General features: G+C 35.9%; 3 protein-coding genes across 13 annotated transcripts in view; 2 read left to right on the plus strand and 1 right to left on the minus strand.

The window, feature by feature from the left end:
* The window catches only part of LOC147843705 (uncharacterized), a 999056-nt gene that overhangs the window by 677278 nt on the left and 304189 nt on the right, over window positions 1–17589 (minus strand). The window lies entirely within an intron of this gene.
* ralgapb (Ral GTPase activating protein non-catalytic subunit beta) overlaps window positions 1–17589 on the plus strand; it is a 471588-nt gene that overhangs the window by 353503 nt on the left and 100496 nt on the right. The window lies entirely within an intron of this gene.
* Window positions 1–17589, plus strand: part of sp7 (Sp7 transcription factor) — a 53669-nt gene that overhangs the window by 15605 nt on the left and 20475 nt on the right. For 4 of the 10 annotated variants that reach the window (XM_087255334.1, XM_087255336.1, XM_087255337.1 and 1 more), the window contains exon 1: window positions 14372–14473. In XM_087255334.1, coding sequence (XP_087111460.1) covers window positions 14453–14473 — 21 coding nt within the window. In that variant the 5' untranslated portion in view covers window positions 14372–14452. 10 annotated transcript variants of the gene reach the window in all.

The following is a 17589-nucleotide window of genomic DNA, read 5'->3' on the forward strand; positions in this document are numbered from 1 at the left end:
ACACATCCTGGTCATGAAAGCTTTTGGACATACAGAAAGCAACTTGCGTCCATCTGCCGCAAAAATATTATGCATATTCAGAACGTCACACAGCGTCTGCAGAAGCTGTTTTTGGAGGAGACAAGCAGACATCACTGTGTTTGCCCTGGCTCAGTCCTGCGCGTGTCAACAAGGTACGAAACAAGACACACACATGAACAAACGAACGTTATGAAAACAATAGTTTGTTGTACAGTTGGCAGTTCAGTATAGTTCACTTCCGTTATTTGGTACGATTGCATTCACATCTGAAGTGAACCGTACCAGAGTTCGCATGAACCGTACCCCAGACCACCTCTTTCAGGCGGACTCGGGTACAGTTCACGGGTCTGCACCAGGGTTCAGAAGACGCATTCACACTAGCTAAACTTACCGCACTATGACGTCAAACGAACTTGGGTGTGAAAGCACCCTTAGTTCGCTTCATTTGGTCCGGACCAAGGGCAATAAATGATACATTGTTGCATTTTCTTCCGTCTTTGGGTCGTTTTCACACCACACTGCTGGCTTTGGTCCGAACCAGTTGAAACAAACCGAAATGCAGTCATCTGACAAAATCCACAACTCTCATTGGCCAGAAGTTGTTGAACATATTTCCTAAACTGCTTATTGATTGGTCAGAATTCACGTGCGGGAAAATGCCAATGAACTCCCGCAGGTAAACAAAACCGGCAGACACGAAATGCCGTTTTTTACTATGGAGGGACGACTGCGCTGACTGATTGTATCCCTGCTTTAGACAAACTATACATTTCGAGAATGAAGCGCGGCCGCGGCTGGAAAACAGTGTTTAATGCATCGCTCGTCACTTCAGGAGGAGGCGTGAATTAATTTAGCTAAACTGAAACATGCTCATCTTGCGGAAATATTACCAACGATCCATCAGGTAATGTTTTCCCCTCTCTCTCTCTCTGTTGGTAAAGTGCTGTCAACAATATTTTTCCTCCATATCCCATAATGCACAGCGCATCGGCCTACGGCAGCTGGATTAGTCCAAAAGTCGCAGTACTTTTTTGCGGTTGGACCTGTTTTAGTACGGATCACATTCTCACCACAAACGAACCGCTCCAGGGTTCGTTTGAAAGCGTACCGAGACCACCTCTTCAAGCAGGTCTCGGTACACTTATTTGGTCCGCTTTTGGTGCGCACTCAAGTACGATTGCTGCATTCTCACCTGCCCAAACGAACCGCACCAAAAGGGGAAACGAACTCTAGTGCTATTCAATCAAATAAATAAGGCAGGTGTGAAAACACCCTAATTAAGCATTATCTGTGTGCTACTTTGAGCTGAAACTTCACTACACACTCTAGGGACTTATTTCCCATATAAAAGGTGCATAATAAAGGTCTCCTTTAAACTAAAGCAGTATATCCTCTCATACTCTTTGCATAGTTTGCTCTTAGAGCTGCTGCAGTGTTTGGGTCAGTCCATGAGTGATGTTAAACTGATGATTAGTGGAGGACACTTGTGGTGGAGCTGACGGAGGCGGACAGCAGCAGTAGCGGTGTATCGGTGCCATGTTTAGTATAGTCTAGAGTGCTGAGTAACCAGTAATTCATAAAATTGCCCTCTTTGTTATGATCAGACTGGCTCCTTCAGGCCCCACACAGCTTTACATCCAATTCATGAGTGTCTTCGGTTAATGACCTGCGTAATGCACGACCCAATTTTATTGCAGAAAGGTAGATTATGTTAAGTTTTTTTCCCGTTTTACCCCATCTGACAGTCGTTCTCACTTATTTTTCCATAGAAATTCCTGTGTTTTTGTGACCACACGCTCTGGAAAAAGCCATCTCGCTGTGAGGCGAGTTTGTCCCTGACCCTGTATCTCCCTCTTACCACATTTCCATCTAATCATTTCACTTTTTCCTTGCGTGGCAGCGTTATTAAGAAGTTTAATTTGCTGAGGGTCCCGGGCTCGGAGAGGAATTCAGGGAGAATTATTCCATTGATTCTCATTCAACCACAATGAAATCCTCTCTGTACTCTGATACGGACTAATGATGAAAGCATATAGACCTTAAAAACCCAAAACTGCTCCACAATGCATCATGCAAGGCTATTAGCGTTTATATATAAGGTCTATAAAACGCTGATATTTCAGCTAATGGTGCAGTCGCAGGAGTCCGGATGAATATAAAAAAGGGATGGCGGCAAAAAACTACACTTGATTTAAGGCAGGACGGTGTGACCAAAATTTCACATCCTAGTATGAGAACGTTTATTTTACAGTAACGGTATAGTTTGGTATAAAGTTGGTTATTCCAGAAAATGCCTATAAGGGCTTTATACTGTATATTAAATGAGCTTGAATATTTAAGAAAAGGATCTTTTTTGACTACTTTGAATTTCATTTTAACCTTTTAAATGTACACTCACTGGCCACTTTATTAGGTACACCTGTCTATTTGTTCACACGAATTTCTAATCAGCCAATTACATGGCAGCAACTCAATGCATGTAGACATGGTCAAGACGATCTGCTGCAGTTCAGAGCGAGCATCAGAATGGGGAAGAAAGGGGATTTAAGTGACTTTGAATGTGGCATGGTTGTTGCTGCCAGACGGGCTGCTCTGAGTATTTTAGAAACTGCTGATCTACTGGGATTTTCACGCACAACCATCTCTAGGGTTTACAGAGAATGCTCCGACAAAGAGGAAATATCCAGTGAGCGGCAGTTCTGTGGGTGCAAATGCCTTGTTGATGAGGCCAGAGGAGAATGGCCAGACTGGTTCCAGCTGATAGAAAGGCGACAGTAACTCAAATAAGCACTCGTTACAACCGAGCTCTGCAGAAGAGCATCTCTGAACACACAACACGTCCAACCTTGAGGCGGATGAGCTACAGCAGCAGAAGAGCACACCGGGTGCCGCTCCTGTCAGCTAAGAACAGGAAACTGAGGCTACAATTCACACAGACTCACCAAAACTGGACAATAGAAGATTGGAGAAACGTTGCTGCTCTGATGAGTCTCCATTTCTGCTGACAGATTCGGATGGTCGGGTCAGAATTTGGCATCAGCAACATGAAAGCATGGATCATCCTGCCTTGTATCAGCGGTTCAGGCTGGTGGTGGTGGTGTAATGGTGTGGGGGAGATTTTCTTTGGGTCCATTAGTACCAACTGAGCATCAACGCCACAGCCTACCTGAGTATTGCTGCTGACCATGTCCATCCCTTTATGAGCACAGTGTCTCCATCTTCTGATGGCTACTTCCAGCAGGATAACGCAGCATGTCATAAAGCTCAATCATCTCAGACTGGTTTCTTGAACATGACAATGAGTTCACTGTACTCAAATGGCCTCCACAGTCACCAGAGCTCAACCCAATAGAGCAGCTTTAGGATGTGGTGGAACGGGAGATTGGCATCATGGATGTGCAGCCGACAAATCTGCAGCAACTGTGTGATGCTATCATGACAATATGGAGCAAAATCTCTGAGGAATGTTTCCAGTAGCTTGTTGAATCTACGCCACAAAGGATTAAGGCAGTTCTCAATGCGAAAGGGAGTCTACCCGCGGTACTAGTAGGGTGTACCTAATAAAGTGGCCAGTGAGTGTAGTAAACAAATGAATGGTTTTATGTGGACAGACCTTATTATTATTATTATTATTATAAACTTTTAGGGCATTGTAAAATTATGATGTATACGGAATTAATTAAATGTAAAATGGAAATATATAAGAAGTTATGGTCACACTTTACAATAAGGTTCATTAGTTAATGTTAATTAATGCATTTACTAACATGACCAAACAATGAACAATACATCTACTACTGTATTTCTTTATGTTAGATAACGTTCGTTAATGAAAATACAGTTGTTCATTGTTAGTTCATGTTAACTCATGGTGCATTAACTAATGTTAACAAGCATGCACTTGGATGTTAATAATGCATTAGTAAATGTTCAATTATGATTAATAAATGCTGTACATGTGTTGTTCATGATTAGCTCATGTTAGTAAATGCATTAACTAATAAACCTTATTGTAAAGTGTTACCAAAGATATTTGTATTTTAAACTCAACTAACACAATTCTTAAAGTGAGCAAGTGATGATTGAGTAAATGAAAGCAGAATCATAATGTTTTGGTGAACTGGCCCTTTAAAGCACCACAGTTTTACTACCTTGAAGCTGAAGCAGTGAACAGCTGATTTACATGAATGTATATTGATGTGAATTATTAGGAAAACCACTTTATAACTGGATCTGCAAGCTCTCGCACACGCCCTTCATTAACACAATAATCAACTGAGCCTTTACAGCCCATTACTTCAGCCACCAGAGGAAGACGCTTCAATGTAAAACTCCAAAATAGAAAAGATAAAAAACACAACATGTTTTCCTTCAGTTTCCCACTAAATCTCTAATTATAGATTGCTTTGGCGGCACGTTTGAAGGAAGCTGTTAGTGGGGATAAAGCATTTACAGCTCCTCAGAGTGATAAAGGATATCCCAATAAACTACTTACATCCAGTGGCTCTTTATACACCCCTGCTGCACCTCTCCTTTCAATTTCAGGCCGTTCAGGGTGTGGGATTTCTGATCCTCAAAGGGAAATAGGAAAGCTATTAGCCCAAATGGGGAAACCACATGCAAATCGTTGGGAAGGCAGTTCCCTCCACATGTGGCACCGCGAGCCACGGTTTATATCTTTGCGTGTTCAGTAGATTTTTATAAAGGCACACCCTTTCTGAACTGTATTTTTTTTTTATTATGCTGGTCATTCTGATGGTGTCCTATATTTATTTTACTCAAATGCATGTGATGTTAACCAACCATGAAGACAAAAGTCAAAATCCTGTGATCATTAGTTATTCTACACTAGTTTCAAGCTTATTTTGTTTGTTGAACACAAAAGAAGATATTTTGAAGAATGCTACACTTGATTTAGGGCTGGATTCTAATTATGGTAGACAAAGTATGAGTTTAGATGAACAACATTTGACAGTTTTATGTGGACAGACATTAATATTATCATTATTATGAATGTTTTTCCAAGTAACATCTTTTCACAAATATCAAATATATCCTAAGTGACAGCAAAACAAAACGTTATTATAAAAAAAAAAATAAAAAAAATAAAAATAAAAAATAAATATATATATATATATATATATATATATATATATATATATATATATATATATATATATATATATAATGTAAACAAATATAACAGTTTTTTCCTATAAAAATATAACAAATTTATAACTGTTTATATGCTTTAAACGTTTGCGTGTTCAGTAGTTTTTTATAAAGGCACACCCTTTCTGAACTGTATTTTTTTTTATTATGCTGGTCATTCTGATGGTGTCCTATATTTATTTTGATCAAATTCATGTGATGTTAACCAACCATGAAGGCAAAAGTCAAAATCCTGTGATCATTAGTTATTCTACACTAGTTTCAAGCTTATTTTGTTTGTTGAACACAAAAGAAGATATTTTGAAGAATGCTACACTTGATTTAGGGCTGGATTCTGATTATGGTAGACAAAGTATGAGTTTAGATGAACAACATTTGACAGTTTTATGTGGACAGACATTAATATTACATACATTTTTCACGTAACATCATCTCACAGATATTAAAAATTTATCCAAAGTAATAGGAAAATAAGACTTAAATATGAAAAAAATAATAATAATTAATTAATTAAAAAAAAAAAAAAAAATATATATATATATATATATATATATATATATATATATATATATGTGTGTGTGTGTGTGTGTGTGTGTATATGTGTGTGTGTATATATGTGTATATATATGTGTGTGTGTGTGTATATATATATATGTATATATATATATATATATATATATATATATATATATATATATATATATATGTGTGTGTGTGTGTGTGTGTTTATTACAAGGTGTTTGTAGAGTAATATACAACACCATCCCAGACAATACAGGACTTTACACTATTAAAAATCATAATAAAAGTCACTTTTTCCAACTTTCTGAGGTTAAAAGTTGTTAAACGAAAGATGAAGACCTCATAAGCAAAATCCAGCAGACATCGGTGAGCTTACTGCTTTATTTAAATAGGATTGTGGATTAAAAGGCTGCTAAGATGTCCAGAAATGATCTAATCTAACATTGAAATCTGCCAATAAATCACTGTGTGGTCTTTCCTAGCGTATTTGGGACAGCCGCGTGATTCATGCCCTTAGAAATAACACTGCCCCCTATGGCACCAATCTAATTAGCCAGCGCAGTCCAATATACGGTGATTGCAGAAATTAATGCGTTGGCTGATTGTGTGTGTATATGTGTGTGTTTGTGCGCAGACGCAGGGTCAGTTGAAGAGCAGACTGCTAAATATAGTCTGTGTGTTACTGTAAGGGCCAAACTCTCACAAACTACAAGCTTGCTCTGACCATGCCTTGTAATTGAGGGAGAAAATAAAGAATGAAATTACATGTTTATTTTCGAAAACAATTTTAATCTTCTCTCCCCTCATTTTGGAAAAAAGCAACACCCACAAGGACACTCAAAACCGAGATGGGCTGTCGGAAGGCTTCTCCAACTGTTTATTCACTTGATGGATGTCTGTAAAGCCAGAGCGAGACTCGTACCGCTGAGGACTTTGGTGTATGAGTGCAGCATGTGTGTGTGTGTGTGTGTGTGTGTGTGTGTGTGTGTGTGTGTGTGTGTGTGTGTGTGCGCGCGTTTGGAAATAGCATACATTAGCATTAAAAATGTTGACAAAAAGCAAAAGCTTATGTGTGGTTAATATGAGGTTGATATGCTTGATTTGGTCAGACAGTGTTAAGAATTTTATAAATGTTTCTAAATATAAAAATAAAATATTGGGGCACTGCAATATGATGATGTATATTCAATTAATGACACTATATATACTTAAAATAAAATATATAAGAAGGTGTACAGTGCATCTGGAAAGTATTGATAGCGCTTCACTTTTTCCACATGTTTCGGGGCTCTATTTTGACGGTCCATGCGCAGGGCGCAAAACGCTTTCAGGGCGTGTCAGAACGCATTTTTGCTAATTTAAGGATGGGAAAATCCACTTTGCGCCATGGCGCATGATCTAAAAGGGTTGAGTTTATTCTCTTAATGAGTTATAGGTGTGTTTTGAGAATAAACCAATCAGAGTCTCATCTCCCATTCCCTTTAAGAGCCAGCTGCGTCACGCCAAGAGCGCATTCACTATTTACAGGACGCAAAGTAAGTCTAAGTGGAAAAACTGAGCATTTCACAAGCAAACAGTTCACAGTTAAGTTTTTTTTAACAGAAAACAGTTAAACAGAGCATCTACTGTGTGAGAATGAGAGATAATGGATTACTTTCACATTCGCTCTTGGATAGGAAAACCTTTACGCACAGACATCAATTAGCCTATAAATAATTAATTTAGTTTGTTAAGCGCAAATATTCGTTTCAAAGCTATTTCTAAATTCAGTTCTAATTTCCAGCAAACGAATAAATGAACAATAATAACAAAGTGTGCTCAAAAACCTGAGTTATATCCTAAAACACATGCTGCGCCCCATATGGTCTAAAACCTGACAGGTGGACAAATCTAAGCTTGTTTTTAATAAAACAAATATAAATATGGATATAATAAATAATACTGCTAATAATAATAACATTATACAGAAGCAAATTGTTATGAATGAACTGAAAAAGCCTCCCGAGATTAAGAAGACATAAAAGCATTGATTTTTCATATTTATGTAGGCTAGAAAATAATATGTTTTGTAATATTTTAATCCTTTATATTTATATTCTATATCTATTCTTATTATATCCTATATATATCCTTAATATTTAAATTTTTTCATATGTAAAGATATTTGCCTATTGCTCTCTTGTGTGTATTAAGCAGTGTGTAAGCGAGGCGCAACTCTGCGCTGGAGTTTAGACCGGGTTTGTTTTGGTCTAATGAAAAATCTATTATAGTTTCTCAAAATAGCAACGCGCCAGCGGTCTTTTTTAGAGCAGAACGCCTATGGGCGCACATATGAGCGCTAATGCATTTGCTATTTAAACGGCTCCAAGCTGAAACTAGCAGAAGACTATTGCGCCGCGTCTTGCGCCACATTGCGCCGGGTGTATGATAGGGCCCTTTATGTTACAGTCTTATTCCAAAATAAATTAAATTGATTGATGTCCTCAACATTCTACACACAATCCCCCATAATGACAATGTGAGAAAATTGTTTTTGAAATTGTTGCAGATTTGGTAAAAATAAGTGTTACGTCGGTGGAGCGGAGGCCTGGAGGAGGAGGAGCCGGCGGCGGCGACGACCGGGTTCGAGTCCGGGGAAGAGCGGTTCCAGAAATCAGGTAAGATGAAAAACAGAATCCAAAAAATAAAAGCGAATGAGTTTGTGGCGGGGCAAGAACGCGGCAAGATCTGAAAACGCAGTCAAAATCGGACGAGGGCTTTTGCTTTTTTTTTTTTTTTTTAATTTCTGGACGGCTTTTGTAAATTGTCCCTTGGGTTTAGAGAAGGAGGAGGAGGGTGGCTGGATTGGCCGGCCCCTCAGTCGATCGTTCAGTCATTCAGTCGGACAGACGGTCGCTTATGCACACGGCGCGCGCTCCAGAGAGGCGTTCAAGATGCGTAAAAGTGCGGCACAGCGGCCTTTTGCGGATTCGCGAAAACAAAAACTGCACAAATACGTACCTCCCGGCACAGATTTTGCAGCCTCCAGAAATGTCCGCAGGGTTTCCACAATGAGCCTGGGTTTGAAGAATCACATGTACATCAGTGTTCACAGCCTTTGCTCATTACTTTGTTGATGCCTCTTTGGCAGCAATTACAGCCTCAAGTCTTGTTGAATATGATGCTACAAGCTTGGCACAGCTGTCTTTGGGATTGTTTGCCCATTCCTCTTTGCAGCACCTCTCAAGCTCTATCAGGTTGGATGGGAGGCGACGGTCTACATTTCAGATGTCTCCAGAGATGTTCAATAGGATTTAGGTCTGGACTCTGGCTGGGCCACTCAAGGACATTCACCGAGTCATTGTGAAGCCACTCCATAGCTGCTTAAAAACATCCCCACAGCATGATGCCAACACCACCATGCTTCACTGTAGGGATGCTGTTCGCCTGGTGATGAGCGCTGCCTGCTTTTCTCCAAACGTAACGTCTGGCGTTCACTGCTAAGAGTTCAATTTCAGTCTCATCAGAGCAGAGAATTTAGTTTCTTATAGTCTGAGAGTTCTTCAAATGCCTTTTGGCAAACTCCAGGCGGGGAGTGTCTTCCGTCTGGCCACTCTACCATACAGATGCATGATTGGCGTATTGGGTCGGGTTGGTTGGTGGATCTCCCTGACTAAGGCCCCTCTCCTCCGATCACTCAGCTTAGATGGCCGGCCAGCTCTAGGAAGAGTCCTGGTGGTTAAACATCTTCCACTTACGGATGATGGAGGCCGCTGTGCTCATTAGAACTTTCAGAGCAGCAGAAATGTTTCTGTCACCTTCCCCAGCCTTTTGCCTCGAGACAATCCTGTCTCACAGGTCTACAGACAATTCCTTTGTCTTCATGCTTGGTTTGTGCTTCGGCATGCACTGTCAACCCTGGGGCCATATATAGACAGATGTAGCCTTTTCAGATCATGTCCAGTCAACTGAAGCTGCTGAAGCATCTCCAGAATGATCAGTGGAAACAGAATGTACCTGAGCTCAGTTAGATCTTCATGCCAAAGGCTGTGAATGCTGATGTACTATCATTTATATTTAATAAATATGCAACAATTTCAAAAACTCTTTTTTTCCACATTGTCATTATGGGGGATTGTGTGTAGAATGTTGAGGAAATACATTAATTTAATCCATTTTGGAATAAGACTTTAACATAAACAAATGTGGATGAAGTAAAGCGCTAGCAATACTTTCCGAATGTGTTGTATATTTGTATTAGAAAGAAAAATAACTTTCAGATAATTTTACATGATATATACTTGTGAATATAAGGTTCATTCATTCATTCATTTTCCTTTGGCTTAGTTCCTGATTTATCATGGGTCGCCACAGCAGAATGAACTGCCAACTACTTTGTCATAGGTTTTTATGCAGCGGTTAAACAGACAAATTAAATTAAATTAAAATTTCAGTACTTTTTTATTGTTATTTTGCATTTATATCAAATTAATTAAATAAAAAGTTGTTTATTAATGAAATAAAAATACACACACAAAGTGTATCTATATATAATGTTTATATTTTATTTTATTCTTTTTAATATTTCCCAAATTATGTTTCTCAGAGCAAGAAAATTTTCACAGTATGTCTGATAACATTTTTTCTTCTGGAGAAAGTCTTATTTGTTTTATTTTTTTTAAATACCATTTAAGCTCAATATTATTATCCAATATTATTAGTGTTGAAAAAATCTTCTCCATTAAACAGAAATTGGGGAAAAAAATAAACGGGGGCTAATAAACTAGACTTCAACTGTATATGCAAAAAATATAAAGAGAACACTTGCAGCTACATTGTGTTGTTTGTGTTCCCCTTTATTTAATTTATTTGATATTATAGTGATGCAATATACATTGTTTACTGTAGTATTTTTGACAATATTAATAACAATAACAATACATTTTATTTATAATGTGTTTTTGTAAAACCCAAAAACAACAGAGAAATTAAACATGCAATAAAATACAAGGACATTCAACACAGAAAAAACATAAACACATTAGGATGATCAAGAATCTAAAAATGCAGTATTAAAAAGATGAGTTTTTAAAATCTTACTAAAGCTAGCTAATGTTGAAGCAGTCCTTATGAAATAAGGGAGATATTTTCATTTCCTATAGTTATGTTATAGTTTCTACAGATAAACTGTAATGAAAACCAATTTAGTTTTTACCACAGTAAATCGTTGTGAATTGTAGTATAATGGACTTTTTGTCCTGCAAATTATTTCTATATAATTTTTACATGATACTAATATAAGGAAAAATGCAGCATGTACTGAAGGATGATCGGTATACATTTATACACTTTATTTTGTCTACTGGGAAACATTTATTGCTGAAAGTAAAATAAATCATTAATCTAAGCAAGAAAATGTGTAAATAATCCGTTTTTATTTTAAAGCAGAAGTTCAGATGTTGAGAGTTTTACTAAAGGTAAGAGTGTTGTTCAGAGAATTACTAATTGCTGCTTACATTAATTGGGAACTACAGTTTACACCAGTGTCTAAATAAAATACATGAGATTGAAATTGAGAAGAAATCACTTTAGTTAATCTACAATACGTTTTGGATGAACTGTGATTTTATTGCTACCAATTTAAAACGTATACAGTAGATGTACAGTAATTACACGCATAATTAACTTGCATGTTTTGCGTTACAGAGGTTTGAATAAACCATCTCTGACTTTTATCCATTTGTTAAATTTTCCAGAGGTTTCAGAACACAAAAGACATAATTTACCCCTTTTAGATAGTCTTTTAATGGGTTTGTCATTTTGTTGGCTTTTTAATGATCATATGATTGAAATTGTCTTAACTTTTTATAATTTAAATTGCCTGGTATTTATTCTTTCTGCTCTGCATCTGTTGGATATCACACACTGTAAAAAAAATCTGTAAAATAACAGTTAAATGACTGTATATTTTAACAGATTTTTTCCGTATACACGTATTACGGGTGTTTTTCCGTTTATATACATTTTCGAATTGCATTGTGGGAAGGGGATCGCAGCTCAGACAGCGTTTGATGGACACCGGGACATATTTCTTCCTCTGTTTTTTCCCTGGTAAGTACGATTAATAAAACATATAACAATATTTTAGTTAAAAGACTGCTTTATTACCTTTTTATCGTTATTTAAAATGATTTTTGTCTTTTATGAAGCGCCCATGGAAAGTACAGCAGTGAATTACGTTTAATATTGTTAATAAGATCAGACTTTATTTCATTAAGATCAAACTGAGCTATGAGTGGTTAAATGTAACTGCAGTATGATTAACTTTTTGTAGGTAATGACATACATTTAATGTGTACCTTTTGAAATGTATTATATTAATACTATGATATTATGACTATCAAATTTGATCAAAAAAACATTTTGTGTGCAATAATGAATAGTTTTTTGTCATTATTATTATTATTATCTCTGTCAAATAAGCTCTGTTACTAAATAAATAATTCTAGCCGTAAATTTCAAACCACTATAGTTTAATTACTAATCAGTGTTAACTGATGGTTTCACAAAGAACCTTTAACGTCGAAGGTTTTAAAAGAGGCTCTATAGTGGGAAATGGATATTTTGAGTATGAAAATGTTCTTAAATTAAGCAACAAAAAGTTTTATTTTTATTTTTTTAAGAACTGTAATTAAAAGGTCTTTTGGGGAACCAAAATGGTTCCTGCACACATCACAGCATCACATCACTCATGTCTTTTTTAAGATGTAAAAAACATTACCAGTAGATAGATAGATAGATAGATAGATAGATAGATAGATAGATAGATAGATAGATAGATAGATAGATAGATAGATAGATAGATAGATTGATTGATTGATTGATTGATTGATTGATATGTTGGTTGTTTTGCCTTCATATTTGATCAATGTTAATAAAATTACAATCTTTCAGCATTACCAAAAATAGTGTGGGCCATTTTGAGCTTTAGGGGAAACAAACATACATAACTGCTTACATTTGTTCATAAAAATATATAAATAAATTAATGTACTATGTTTTGCTTCTTACACTTTACATACCTGAAACTTGCCTACAGCACTTATTCATTGTTGCTCTTATAGTTGTGTAAATTGCTTCCTTGTCCTCATTTGTAAGTCGCTGTGGATAAAAGTGTCTGCTAAATGACTAATGCAGTTGAAGTCAGAATTATTAGCCCCTTTTTGATTTTCTTTTTTTAATATTTCCCAAATGATTTTTAACAGAGCAAGGACATTTTTACAGTATGTCTGATAATATTTTTTCTTCTGGAGAAAGTCTTATTTGTTTTATTTCAACTAGAATAAAAGCAGTTTTAAATTTTTTTAAAAAAAATTTTGGGACAATATTATTAGCCCCTTAATGCTAAAAATGTTTTCAATAGTCTACAGAACAAACCATCGTTTTACAGTACCTTGCCTAATACCCTAACCTGCCTAGTTAACCTAATTAACCTAGTTAAGCCTTTAAATGTCACTTTAAGCTGTATAGAAGTGTCTTGAAAGAGATCTAGTCTAATAAAATGTGCTGTCATCATGGCAAAGATAAAATAAATTAGTTATTAGAGATGAGTTATTAAAACTATAATGCTTAGAAATGTGCTGAAACAATCTTCAGGGAAAAAAATAAATGGGCGCTAATAATTCAGGGGGGCTAATAATTCTGACTTCAACTGTAATTCTTATGACGCTTGTGAGTCCTGCTAGGATTTGTATGTTGTTTTTATTACAGTTTTTTGTCTAACACTCAGAAGTTGTAAACAAAAAAGTAGCAGCCTACTTTTTGTGACATATACTTGACGCGTAAATCGATCATGAGCTTATTAGCATTTATTTTCCGACGGTGATCGGTGGCTGTGGTGGTTGGGATACTCGTCACGTGATTTCTGTTCGACAGCGTTTTTTGAGTTGTCTGATCAACTTTTTGTTTCTTCAAGAAATGTAAAAATAGATAGGCCTACATATATATAGGTAATCTGCTTGTAAAAACGATGCATACTTTTTCGAGAACCCCATCCTTTGTCTTTGGCTACTTTTTTTTGCGGCGTATGAGTTTAAACTACCTCTATGGCTAATCTAAGCGAGCGGGGTGCTAGCAACTATAGCACACAGCTTTCTTCTATTTAGAAAGCCAGCAGGTTGAACACTCGAGACCAATACACCGCATCAGTGTCTGACAGAGTAACCATGAGACAGCATTATCTGGCCTTTTATTCCGAGCACAAAACACAACCATACTGTACCACCGGGGTGCACACAACCCTCGATAATGGCCAATATTTTACTAACCAAGGAAACATTGAGCTTAAACCATTGAAGCTCAAACAAACACACACACACACACACACACACATAACCTTTATAACGAAACAACCCAAACTAATATAGCACATGAATCAACTCTAAACCGTTTCCTATAATGCAGCTGTGGAACAGCTCATTACAATATTTAATTATGAAACGAAAACCCCAAGAATCAAACCCCCCAAATAATTGTAAATATAAGTTCACTGTAGGTCTCTCTCTCTCTCTCTCTCTCTCTCTCTCTCTCTCTCTCTCTCTCTCTCTCTCTCAGTTCATCAGGAGGCGGGTCTCCTCTGTTCTCTGCTCCTCATAGAGCCGTCGCTCCTGTTTTTGACGGTATTTGTTTCAGACTCCGCGGACCGCCAGCTCTCCTCTCCCGCTTTTGGATTGACCCTCACTGGACTGCTTCCTCCGGGATGGCCGCGTCGATTCTGGAGGTACGGAAAACTCACTGCGATCTCACAGCTGCTCTTATACACAAGTAGACTATTTATTAAAGTCAGTAAACTTCAAACGTGGTCTCTGCTTTAGAAGTTGTGTTCAGATACGGTTGCATTATTGGGTTTATACGCAATTAGATATGTTTACTATACTCTTAAAAGTTATTGTATAGTTTCTGTAAGAATGAAGTGAAGTATGTTCATGTTAACTAATAAGGTTAAAATATATATTTCATTCATGTTATCAAGATAAACTTAGCTCTTAATTGGAAGTTTTGTTCAGATTCGGGTTAATTTTATGCGATGATTACTGCATGTTAACTCAGCATACGTTATTTGATAGTTTTTTTTTTCAGATTATAGTATCCCATGTTGATGTTTTTTATGAACTAATAAAGACAAATATCTATATTTAATCAATTTTATCAGTGTACACTGAAAAAGAAGCTTATGTTGCAATGGTTTTGCATAAATTATGCCATTTAAAGTTCATCAAATTACTTTTTAAAGTGTTTTAAAGGATGTTTTAGTGTTTTTAAACACTATTACACTGATCTGAATAACAAAAAAAGATATTTCAATTCATTTTCCAGTACTGGGTTGCGGCTGGAAGGGCATAAAACATATGCCAGAATAGTTGGTGGTTCATTCCGCTGTGGCAACCCCAAGCAAAAACTAAACTAAGCCGAAGGAAAATGAGTGAATAATTATTTTATTTTATTTTTTGTTTAAAACTTAAAGGGACAGTTCACCCCAAATTAAAATGTACTCACTGTTTACCTAAGTGGTTCCAAAACCTCCTGAGTTTGTTTCTTCTGTTGAATACTGAACACCTACAGTAGGAAAAACAAATACTACAGGTTTCTCACATTTTTCAAAATATCTTCTTTTGTGTTTAACAAGAATTGGAGGTTTGAAACAAGTAAAGGATGATGAGAATGATGACAGAATATGAATTTCTGGGTGAACTACCCCTTTAAGGACCACTGGAAAGCTTTCGTTTTTTTGTAGTGCTAAGTTTGCTGCAACTCAGTCAAAAACTGTCAAACTTGTGACCAAAGAGGTTGGCCAGCATTGTAGACATTGAATTATGAAAAAACTAGTAGATGAGGACATAAAACTCTTGCGGCGATGGTTTTGGATGCAGGCATCACATTTAAGCTCCACACGGTAATGGAGAGCAATTAACCTGGAAACGGGAGCAGAACCTGTGCCAGGATCAACCACACACACTCAGCGGGAAATATCATCACACACACTGAGCCTTACTCATTCATTTATCATCACTTCCCAACGGAAAGTAGGGTAGACCACTGCCATCCCAAATCAAGCAAAGTCCAAGCGTAGTCTGTATAACTTTGACTTAACTGCTTAAAGTTAGAGCTTTGGGGATGCTGAAATGCCAATCGATTTAATTTAACATTCTAAACCGAGAGCTTTTCAGTGCATTTTGTCTTATTTCTACACTATTTACGTTTCCTCGTGAGATCAGGCTGGTAAAAACATCTGTTAACTAACACTTTCTGTATTTAGTGATTCACAAGTGTTTATTTGCGGTGGTGAATTGAATTATGGGATGTTGATCTCTGCTCTGTTCACTTTAGATGTTGAAATTTAACTTTGCAGTTAAAGAAAGTGACTTTTATTGACATCATAGTCGTTTGAAATGCATAATATAACATATAAGAAATAATATACAGAGACATAAGTCCAAGCAAAATAAATAAAAAATAAATACAACACCAACCCAGACAATATAGCAAGTTAAACTATTAAAAATGTTCATAAAAGACCATTTTTCAAACTTTTCAGGGTAAAAATCATTGAAAAAAAAAGATCAAGCTCCCAGAATGCAATGCAAAAACTGAAATAAACAAAGATACAACGCTTAAATAAAAGCATGAATCACAAAATACAGAAAACTGCTAATTTACGGATTTTTTTACAGTGAGATATCTCAAAATTAGATCAAGAAGTATTTTCTAGACAAGTTAAAATGTTGTTTTTAAAACTCAAATTAAAGTTGAGATTTTGAGTTACAGATTTTTTATAAAACTAGCAAAATGATCTACCAATATGAAAAGCAACAGGGTTCATTTTGACAGCAAATTTTGATTTAGTCTTAGTCCTCTTTGACTAAAATTAAATTTTAATTTCATGCTAAAATGCCAGTTGTTTCCTTAATTTAACATTCTAAACCCCGAGATTTTCAGTGCATTTTGTCGTATTTCTACACTAAAAAATATATGTCAACTAACACTTTCTGTATTTAGTGATTCACAAGTGTTTATCTGCGGTGGTGAATTGCATTATGGGATGTTGATCTCTGCTCTGTTCACTTTAGATGTTGAAAATTCAACTCTGCAGTTTAACAAAGCGACTTTTATTGACATTTTAGTAGTTTGAAATACATAATATGGCGTATAAAAAAATTATATATAAAGAAATAAGTCTGTAAAATTACAGAAATTGTACTGGCACTTTATTATAAGGTTTTTGTAGTGTAACATACAACACCAACTCAGACCATATTTCACTGCAAACTATTAAAAGTGTTCATAAAAGTCACTTTTTAAAACTTTTTAAGGTTAAAAGTTGATGAAAAGAAGAGCAAGCTGCTATAATGCAATTCAAAAACAGAAATAAACAAAGATACAAAGCATGAATAAAAGCACGAATCACAAAATACAAATAACTGCAAATTTACAGATTTTATTTAAGTAAAATATCTCAAATTTAGATCACAAAGAATTTTTTAGACAAGCAAAAATACTGTTTTAATAAGTCAAATTAAAGTTTAGAGTTAGAGTTTGCCAATATGGTAAGCAACAGTGTTAAGTTAGACAGCGAATTTTGATTTAGTTTTAGTCGATTAATTCCATTTTAATTTTAGTCTTCTGAATGGTTGATTAGTCAAGTTGAATAAATCTACTCTAGATTTAGTTGACTGCAATATATTTGGTTTAATTTGTGTTGTTTAATTAAAATGTAGTATACATTTATTTATACAAAACTTAAAATTAAACAAAACATCATCAAAATATAACCTTTTCATTGAAGACCAAAAATTAGATATGCATTGTTTATTTATATCATAAGTAATAAGTAAAATT

Source organism: Danio rerio, chromosome 6 (genome assembly GCF_052040795.2).
Source record: "Danio rerio strain M-AB ecotype USA chromosome 6, GRCz13ab, whole genome shotgun sequence".
Classification (NCBI taxonomy): Eukaryota; Metazoa; Chordata; class Actinopteri; order Cypriniformes; family Danionidae; genus Danio; species Danio rerio.